General features: G+C 45.8%; 1 protein-coding gene across 1 annotated transcript in view; it reads right to left on the bottom strand.

Annotated features, from left to right (window-relative positions):
- Nucleotides 1-1,536: 1,536 nt before the first annotated feature.
- Nucleotides 1,537-9,980, bottom strand: part of chd4b (chromodomain helicase DNA binding protein 4b) — a 38,513-nt gene continuing 30,069 nt past the window's right edge. The window contains exons 29-40 of the mRNA XM_080540723.1: nucleotides 8,195-8,286; nucleotides 7,565-7,698; nucleotides 7,178-7,322; nucleotides 6,883-7,039; nucleotides 6,533-6,639; nucleotides 6,142-6,388; nucleotides 5,985-6,041; nucleotides 5,479-5,655; nucleotides 5,217-5,325; nucleotides 4,749-4,881; nucleotides 3,169-3,364; nucleotides 1,537-3,020 (exon numbers count right to left, since the gene is read on the bottom strand). Of these exons, the coding sequence (XP_080396849.1) occupies nucleotides 2,815-3,020; nucleotides 3,169-3,364; nucleotides 4,749-4,881; nucleotides 5,217-5,325; nucleotides 5,479-5,655; nucleotides 5,985-6,041; nucleotides 6,142-6,388; nucleotides 6,533-6,639; nucleotides 6,883-7,039; nucleotides 7,178-7,322; nucleotides 7,565-7,698; nucleotides 8,195-8,286 (1,760 nt within the window). The 3' untranslated portion in view covers nucleotides 1,537-2,814. The remainder of the gene's footprint in view (nucleotides 3,021-3,168; nucleotides 3,365-4,748; nucleotides 4,882-5,216; nucleotides 5,326-5,478; nucleotides 5,656-5,984; nucleotides 6,042-6,141; nucleotides 6,389-6,532; nucleotides 6,640-6,882; nucleotides 7,040-7,177; nucleotides 7,323-7,564; nucleotides 7,699-8,194; nucleotides 8,287-9,980) is intronic.

The following is a 9,980-nucleotide window of genomic DNA, read 5'->3' as shown; positions in this document are numbered from 1 at the left end:
GATACAGAATCAGCAGGCTCTGTTACCCTCCCTGTCTTCTCTCCCGCCCTGTAATTTACCCCAATTTTCTTAATTACCCTCTGTCTGTGTCTGAGAAAATAAGCCTGTTCCCGTTTCTGCCCCTCCTTCTCTCTCTCTCTCCCTCTACTCCACTCTTCCTCACTCCAACTGTTCAACAGGCCACCTCTTCTGTGCAAATCGAAAACAAATCTTTGCCCTTATGTAAATGTGTGAACAAAGGTGAGAGCTATTTGCTATCTACAGACTCTCTCTGCTATGTCTCCTGTATGTGTACAGTGTGTATTCTATCAGTTCTACTGTTTACTCACAAGCCAGACAGGCAGTTGTGGTATATTTTCACACACACACACACACACACACACACACATAGACCTGTGTATAGAACCTGTAGATACCTGTCTTATTGATTGTCACATTCCTAGAAGGGGGTTTTATGACTGTCTGCTCAGGCCTAGGGAGGGCAGGCTACCTGCCCCCCCCCCCCCTCTCATTTCCTTGTCCTAGAAGACACATGGTCAAAGCCTTATCCTCACATGGTCAAGATGGCCTCCCTTCCTGTGACCTGCCCCCTGACCTTTGACCTGAGTAATACTGTTCCCCTTTTTCACACCTTTACTGTCCTTTTGTAAGGTGATAGAACTGTATAGATGCCTCGTCATAAGACTTGTATTAGCATATCATTGGAGGTATAAAATATGTGAGCTGAAGAAATCTCTCTCTCTCTTTCCACCCGGCTGCCATTGACCAGAGCCCTCTCAAGACATCAGAGAGGAATGCTGTAACCTGTATGGAACTTTTAATGAATAAATAGTCTATAACTTTTTCCTTGTGATCTATTTCAACCGAATTTCTTAAAGTAAATATCCTACAGTTACCAGCACAAAGCACTGTTATTTTTTAACTAAGGTGTTTCATAATCCATTACGGTGTGATGCATGGAGACATATACAGGGGTGCAAACTGGTGATGGCCCAAAAAGGTGACACTTTTTGAGCACTAGCGGTGGTAGATGGATAGCGCTAGCACTGATGGTGGTCTCACCGGCGGTCCTAACCTTAACACCCACATAATTATGTTGAAAACAGGTTGTTTACTGTGACTGTGTCCACCACACTGTCTAGAATTGTACCTAGCTGCATGAAGCTAAAAGTTATTTCAACAGCAGCGGAGTTTAGCAGACAGGAAGATTAGTTAGAAGAATAGTCATCATGTGACTTGGATGAGACGTAGACCCCCCCCCCCAAAAAATATATTTTTTGCAAATCTACACGATTCACGTGGATGACCTATTTTGAAGTAAAAACTGCTAATTTAGCAGAAAGTTTGCCCCGCTGCATATATGAGGTCACCACCACAATGACTGTAAGGGCACTAATAAGTAAAGTATTACATTATTTTTCTCTCCACCTCCTTCAAACCAACCTCATTTGCCTCCCGAGTCTTTTCACTCTCTCATTCAACAACAAACGAAAAATAAACAAGGACACAATCTTCACAAACTGTTACCCTTTTTATTGTAGTCCTCAAATAAACTGTAACGATAAAAACAACAAGGTGGTAACCATAATAATATTTAAAATTGTAAAAGAACAAAAACATTAGACTGTAAGAAATTAAATTAGATTGCCATCTTCGATGCCGTCCCATGTGTCAAAACGTGTGTGGAGCTATTGCATGTCCTTATTTGGGCGAAAAGAGAGAGGGCAGAGGGCCTCTGGGAACAAATTTGTGTTTGCAATTGTCCAGAAACCAATCAGGAATGTAGGAGGTACAGGATGGGGCATGGCCAAAAAAAGGGGGAGAGCCAATCACAGGCTAGTGTTAGGTCACCTGAATGCACAGATGCAGAGGGGGGGGACAGAGAAACCAATCAGGCTTGGCATTATTCTACTTAAGCATCAACACTTCATAGTTAATAACAGTCTCTCTGGTGAAGTATAGAGCAGCCTGCAGTAGAGATGCACATCAGTAAGCCCTGCTGCGTGCACGTACACACACACACACACACACACACACACACACACACACACACACACACACACACACACACACACACACACACACACACACACGTGTAAGAACATAGAAATTGAAAGGGAAGAACAGACATGGTTCTAAATTCCACATAGTTTTTTAAACATGGACCCACCAACATCAACATGAAACATAGTCTAACAAATAAAACCCATTGGATTCTTGAGTCATAACATTGTTAACTAAAGCGACAACCAGTCAAACACTCCAAACCTCAGCCACACATACGACGAGTCCTCATCTCCATACTCTAGGGATCTAGAACTCTGCTATGAATGAATAACAATGTCCGCTCTACCCAATGTAGTTCTATGGGGACAGGTACATTTGTGCCTGCTATAGAGACGCAGGCAGGGCAGGTATACAGTGACACGACCTGCTGTTCAGGTGAGAGAAAAATACACACACAGACAGTGCTTGAGTTGAGATAGGTAGGTGTGAGTTCCCCAGGAGGGAAAGAACGAAAGACTGTGTTCCAGGCATAGAGTTAGAATAGATAAGAATGGGGTATTACCATTCATTTCTAAATTCCATGGTTCCAGGTGTCTTCAAGTGACAAATAGGCAGCAAAAGTTTGACTCTGCTGTGGAGGTGTTGGTGGGGGGTGACGGGGAGGTAGAGAGATCCTACTCTGCTGTACATGGTAGGGGGGGGATGTTGCTATACAGAGTGAAGTGGGGGGGGGGGGGGGGGTCAGTCTCCAATTCCTGAACGCCAGAGGGTGGGGAGGGACACCTGTGAGGGGTTGGACGGGATTGGTCAGCGTGGCACCTGCATCTGCTGCTGTGTGGTTTGTGATTGGCTCTGGCCGGTGGACTCTGAGGCCCGGCTGGCCAATCGGCTCAGGATGTTCCTCTCGGACATCTGGAGACGCACGGCGACGGGCGGTATCCTAGCGATGGTTGCCGGGAGGCGGGTGACGTCCGCCTTCATGTCGCTAAGAAGCTCCTCGAGCTGTTTGAGCACTGGAAGGAGGAGGAGGAAGAGTTACTACCATCATCATCATCACCACTTCTTTACATTGACACAGAACTGTTTGAGCTCTGGGGGGACGTGAAGAGTTGCCATTATCATCATCATCATCATCAACTTCATATTTATAACTTTCATCACCTTTGTGCAGCACTGCGTTGGCAGGCTTGTTCCCAGACATAGACTCCTTGCTGAGGTGTTGGTGAGACTCGGCCAGACACTCTACCTCACTGAAGCGGGTGTTGAGAGCCATGGAGGGATGGGCTGGGTCTTCAGACATGTTCAGGTAGGCGGCTCTTCGAAGCTGCTCCTCGATCACTAACGCCTGCTCCAATAACTACACAGAGAGAGAGGGGGGAGAGAGAGACGAGGTATGAGAGAAAGGTAAGGAGAGGGGGGGGGGGGTTTAAGGACCGGTACAGAGAGAGTTGGAGGGATTGACATGAAGGGTCGAAAGAGATGAATGATTGAACGGATCCTCCGAGAGAAGTGAGGGATGTAAGACAGTCAATAACAGAAAAAACAGAGAGAGTGGGAGGGGCCAAAGAAGTGGGAGGTTAAGAGAGGTGAGAGACAAGTCAAGATATGTGAGATAAGAGACGACAGAGTAGAAAGACGGCCAGAGAACCAGACAGAAACTGAATCAGGGTATATCCAGGAATCTTGAGGTTAATTTCAATACCTTTCTAAGACTTTTTAAAGACCTTGTCAATATTTTTCCAGACCTCACTGCCACTTCGAGCTGTAACCGTTTACATCAGCGACACCTTTAACTTAACAGTTTTAGTTTGCAATAGACTAGTGTTTCTCAACCCTCTCCTCGGGGCGCCCCAGCCGCTCCACATATTTGATCTGTTCCACCACCAGCACACCTGATTCAACTAATCAAGTCAAAAGCAATTATGATTTGTACTTGATTAGTTGAATCAGGTGTGCTGGTGGTGGAACAGATCAAATATGTGGAGCGGCTGGGGCGCCCCGAGGAGAGGGTTGAGAAACACTGGTAGACCACTATCATACAACACAATTTCCGGTTCATCTTTGTTTTTTTAATAAAACGAATAAATTCACGAACTTTTACTAAACGTTTTTAGGACTCAAACTCTTTGGACAGAGTCTAATTCAGAAAGATACCAACAAAATTCAAGACCTCATAAAATCGTGATAAGACTTTTTAATACTTATTAAGGGTCTTGATTTTCCCCAAATGGATTTATCAACTTTTAATACTTTTCAAGACACCGCGGATACCCTGGAGAGAGTGGGAGGGGCAAAGAAGTGGGAGGTTAAGAGAGGTGAGAGACGAGTCAAGAGATGTGAGATAAGAGACGACAGAGTGAGAGACGACAGAGAACCAGACAGGAACTGAATGGAACTAGGCAGGTGGATTTGTGATGTCATGTACTTTCTCAAGGTGGAAAAGATGAGATACACATTGCAGGGATCAACTGGGGGGTTTAGTGCAGTGTGGCAGCCTTTCATTTCTTACCTGGAACGTCTAACAATGCCTCTTACTTCTTAGAATTGGCTTTGTATTATATATGAGAAGTACTGTACTCTGTGAACTGTTATTTATTATTATTTTTGTTTCTGTTTCTGTTTTGTTGTTTTCGTTGTTTTGTCTGTGTGCTTATGTCTGTTGCGTACTGTAATGTCTCTGAAAACTAAATAAAAAACTGAATGGAACTAACAAAAACAGAACTCAAGTTCAGCGGGCCTACCTTGAACCTGCGGGCCAGGAACTTGTTCTTGATCTCCAGGAAGTTCCCTCGGCTCATCTCCCCTTTGAAGGGCTCGTTGAGGATGGCGTACTTGACGTCGTTCTGCACGTCCTGCCAGCGCGCGTAGCCGTGTCTTGAGAGGCGCCGGGGTCAAAGGGCATAACTAACCAAAAGTCAGCAATGGTGACCAACCTCAAACACAATTTAGAGTCTAGACCGCTCAACTTGTGTGTTCAAGTCAGTATTCGTTAAACGTCTTTACCACTGTTTTAAACCGCGTTTTTATCTAAAGGCCATTCTCTTCCTATATGTGAAGGTTGTACTGTAAGTGTGCACACCTGAGGATAGTAGCATAGCATCATTGTTTTGGATTACAGTGCTGTGTACATGTATGTTGTATGTGTTTGTACCACAGCCAACTTGAGCCATGTTAGACCCCCAACTCTGCAACGCAAGGTGAAAGGATACTGAATGATGCCAGCCAACAGCCAGTAGTCGTGACGACGGTGCCAGATCTCAAAGGTCTTCTTCGTGACGGTGGCAGCCCTCTCCTCGTTCTGCCACAGAGAGTGGAGCTCTGGAGAGAGAGAGAGTGAGAGGGGGTGGTAATGGTTAATCAAGCAACAATTGTTCGACTTCACAACAAAATCATTAATTCGATAAATCCTGTGTGTGTGTGTGTGTGTGTGTGTGTGTGTGTGTGTGTGTGTGAATGTGTGTGCGTGCGTACCTGTGAATCCTCCGTCTGCAATGTTGAACATGAACCTCTGTTTGGTAGCTTTCTTCTTCTCTTCGCTCACGTTCACTACGGCTGTAGCGGCTGCTGCTGCGTCTCTGGTGGCGTTCTCTCCGTTCTGCAGCTTCCCAGACTCCTCCGTCTTCACCCCATCCGTCTCCTCTTTTTGTTCTGAAAAAAAGGGGAAAGACTGGATAAGTATCTTGTTTTTTCTTTTAAGTAATTTATTTTTGAGTGGGGCAGTCCCACTCATATTTTCATTTTTATTGTGACAGATACAGTAGAGATTTGACAGGAAGGATGGGTGAGAGAGAGAGAGAAGGGATGACATGCAGGATATGTTCGCGGCCGGAATCGAACCGGGGACCCTGCGGTTACATGGTCAACGCTTCGTCCGCTACGCCACCTAAGCGCCCCTCACACTGGATAAGTATCTTGGGGGAGGGAGGGAGAGAAAGAGAGAGAGTGTCTGTGTGCGTGTGTGTGAGTGTGTGTGTTACCTTTCTTCTCATCTGCAGGGGCACTGGTGTCCATCTTCTCCTCTTTGCTCTCCTCTGCTGGAGAAAAAAGGTAGAACAAACAGGTCAAGTCACAAGCCCAAGGCGACAGGTAAAAAAGCACCTCCTCACATCTCCACCAGGGGGTCTCAGGGCTCACCTTTAGGTTTCGACTCCTCTGACCCTGCCGAGCTCTCTGACCCTTCACCCTTGACCTCTGTGGAGTCTTCTTTCTTCTTGTCCTCCGCAGTGGACTCTGAGGACTTCTCGTTCTCTTCCTCCTCCTTTTCTTTCTCTTCTGCTGAACCACTCTCCTTGTCCTTCTCCTCCTTGGTCGTGGTGGCGTCTCTCTCGCTCTCCTTTTCGGGGACCGTTGGTTTTTCTGTCTCGTCTGGGATCTCAATGATCTGGGCGGGGGAGGTCGGAGGTCGGGTTCAGATGAGGAGTTCAGACATGTGCAAACAACATCAATCTATTTGCTGAGTACTATTGTACTCTTCATTGGAGAGAGAGAGAGAGAGAGAGAGAGAGAGAGAGAGGACAGCACTCACCTCAGGATCCTCTGTTGACTTGTTGGGTCCTTTGCCCTCCTTTTCTCCCTCTCCTTCCTTCTTTACCTCCGTCTCCTTGGCAATGTCTTCAGACTTGGTGAGGTCCTCTGTGAGAACAGTGCAGATAGAAGAGAGGAGGCGGATGAGTTCGAGAAAAAATTTAAATTCTGTGTTTGGACTGGTGCGCGTGCGTACGTGACTGTGTGTGTGTGTGTGTGTGTGTGTGTGTGTCTGTGTGTTTGTTTAACTGTGTGTGACTGTAACTGGCTGCTGTTGGCACGCACGCGTGTGTGTGTGTGTGTGTGTGTGTGTGTGTGTGTGTGTGTGTGTGTGTGTGTGTGTGTGTGTACCTGGGGCAGGGGTGTTGGGCTGCGTGTCTGCGGGGGTGCCAGTAGAGGGCGTCTTGGGGTCGTCTCCCAGAGCCCACGCCGCCGCTCTCTTATTCTCCTCCAGCTCCATCATCCAGGGCATCGACCACTGGCCGTTCACGTGCTCAAACTCCTGCACCTGTCAATCAAGCAATCAAATCAAGTCAACACGAGGGATGTCAAGAGCGTCAACCTTACCACACAGATAGATATTGGGACATTCCCATGATGTTCCAGTCAGCCAATCCAGAGCAGGACAACCACATTGCCTTCTTACCTTCTTCCTGATCAGTGACATCACGCCAATGCGGGTGAGCACGTGTTGCCGTGACAACCCCTCTCTCGGAACGCCGTCGGCGAAGGTCTCCGCGCCGTCGGCCCCCGGCTCACAGAGGTGACGCATGAAGAGAGAGACGTACGCCCTGGGAGAGAGAGGAGGGGGAGGGGCGTTCACCACAGAGCTCATCACAGATAGAAAACATATGTGAATCCTTCTATGTCTATGCTTTAACTTCCACAAATACATGTATACGAATGCACACGCAAAGCCAGAGTAGACACACATAGTAGTGTGACACAGACACACGCGTACATAAACACACACGCACACACACACACAGACACATGCGTACACACAGACACACACACACACACACACACTTACTTGAACTCTTTCTCTGACTTCCCCCGCAAGTCTCTGACCAGCCACTGGGTGGTGAAGGCATCCTGGGGTGGCATCCCATAACGCATCACTGCATTCAGGAAGGCCTTCCTCTGGCGTGCGTTAAAGCCCAACACCTGAGAGAGAGAGAGAAAGAGGGGAGATGGGAGAGAGAGCAGGGAGAGAGAGAGGGGGGAGATGGAGGGAGAGGGGTAAGACATTGCAGCGAGATTACAACAAGTACTGTAAAAAGGGTGGGGTATGAGTGGTAGAGAGGGACAGGACTGCCTAATGAAGAAAGAGAAAGCAAATGGCAAAACAAGTAGATATAAAGAAAGACTTTACAATGGAAATAGAATTGAAATGGGAAAGAAAAGAGGGAGAGAGAGAGAGAGAGAGAGAGAGAGAGAGAGAGAGAGAGAGAGAGAGAGAGAGGAGAGAGAGAGAGAGAGAGGAGAGAGAGAGAGAGAGAGAGAGAGATGAGAGAGAGAGAGAGAGAGAGAGAGAGAGAGAGAGAGAGAGAGAGAGAGAGAGAGAGAGAGAGAGAGAGAGAGAGAGAGAGAGAGAGAGAGAGAGATAGAGAGAGAGAGAGAGAGAGAGAGAGAGAGAGAGAGAGACAGGTTGCCAACGGACCTCGATGTTGCCTCCCACTCTAGCCAGCAGGGGGGGCAGTGGTTTGTCCCTGTCGTTCCTCAGCCCCTTACGGTTTGGTCTGCGAGAGTTGGCTGGAAGGGAGAGGCACAGAGAATCAGTCTCATTCATCTGTAGCTATCAGGCATACCTAGTTCTCTCTCTCACACACGCAGTTCGGACTACACTCAAGAAATGGAAAGAAAAAACCCAAAAACTAAAAAAACTAAAAAACTAAAGTGTGACATTTGATGGTATCTAGTAGTAGACTTTCATGGAGCAATGAATTTGTTTTTATTTTTTAAGGATTCGGCTTTCTGTATGCGACCTTGGTAGGCACTGGCTCTTGTGGTGAATGTGTACACATTTTTACTGACTGGGAAAGAAACAGACATAATAAACGTTTCTCCATTTTCAATTTGCCTTAAGAGCTGATCTTAGTTTTGAGTCTTTGAGTCTTAGTTGTATTCTGTGGAAAATAACAGGTAACACTTTGTACAAATACCACTAATGTAAAAAGGGTAGGCGCATTAATATAGTTTTTTGTTTGGTACTTTTGAGTTTTCTGTTAAGATGCATAAGTGACATTTTGTTTATAAAAGTTAAATGTTTTGATTATGCACTCATGGGAAAAAACAAAAACAAAAAAACCATACATGTAACAAGGGTAGGCGCAATAAGCCATGGCTTCAGCCTACACCTTTTTGGTCCTGGTGTTATGCATTGTGACTATGTACATTTTTTATATCTGTGTTATGAATTGTATAAGGGACCAAAATAAACATTCTCAATCAATCAATCAATCAATCAATCAAATAGAACATAAGTCTGCCGTTAATTTATCTGTCTTCAGTATAGTTGGTCTAGTTGGTCCATACATGAATGGACCAATCAGACAAACATCTAAACATGTAGACTAACGTGTGTAGACTATACTGTGTATAACCTTGTTGTCCTCTCCTCCTAGGTAAGTCAGTGTTTCCCTGGGTGCCTGTTGTGGTGGTGGGGGCTGTCCTGGCTGCTGGAGCTCTACTTGTCATCCTCATCTGCACACTGAAGAGGTAAGTCAGAACGTCAACCAACTGTTACCATAGTAACGTATAATGTACACGAAGAGGTGAGTTCATTACTCTAATTGTAGCTCCCCCCGGTTGGAACACACAGTGCACAGCTGATTAATCAATTAAACCAATAGAGTGAGACAGGATATGTTCATACCAGTTGCCTTCAGGAAGTAGGGAGATCATGCACCTAGCCTATTGTAGCTCCCCCCGGTTAAGAATTACGAGCACAAGGTGTCCATTTACTTCTTGCATCCTTTTATGCCGTGAGAACTAGACAATAATAGAAATACAAATGAACATAAAACATTCTCATAGAGAACAATCATTCATCACACACTGACACACAATACGATACACAACAAACGCAAAAAAATAATATAGCTACGTTGAAAATACGTTGGCTATACGTTGCTAGCCTTAACACTATTATTAGCATACTGTAGTGACTACATTATGGGTTCATGTTCTCCTCTTACTGTTGGTTGTGTAGTGGGAGGGAACCAGTTCTGGCACTAGGGGCAGAGGGGAGGATTATTAACGTTGCAACTTCCGGTTTAGACACAACAGTTTTGGTGATCTATTTTCTGGTCTTGTACTGAGAGTACAAGTTGTTATTTTGATTAAACAATTATCATTACGTTGCCTACGTCTTTCCTTTTTCCTCCGGCACTACACTGGTGACCCCGACGTGGATTTTTGTTAACGTAATTGTGTACAAAAACCAG

The sequence above is a fragment of the Nansenia antarctica genome, assembly GCF_963989245.1.
Source record: "Nansenia antarctica genome assembly, chromosome: 10".
Lineage (NCBI taxonomy): Eukaryota > Metazoa > Chordata > Actinopteri > Argentiniformes > Microstomatidae > Nansenia > Nansenia antarctica.
The sequence above is the reverse complement of the archived record's forward strand: the minus strand, read 5'-3'. Positions and strand labels throughout refer to the sequence as shown.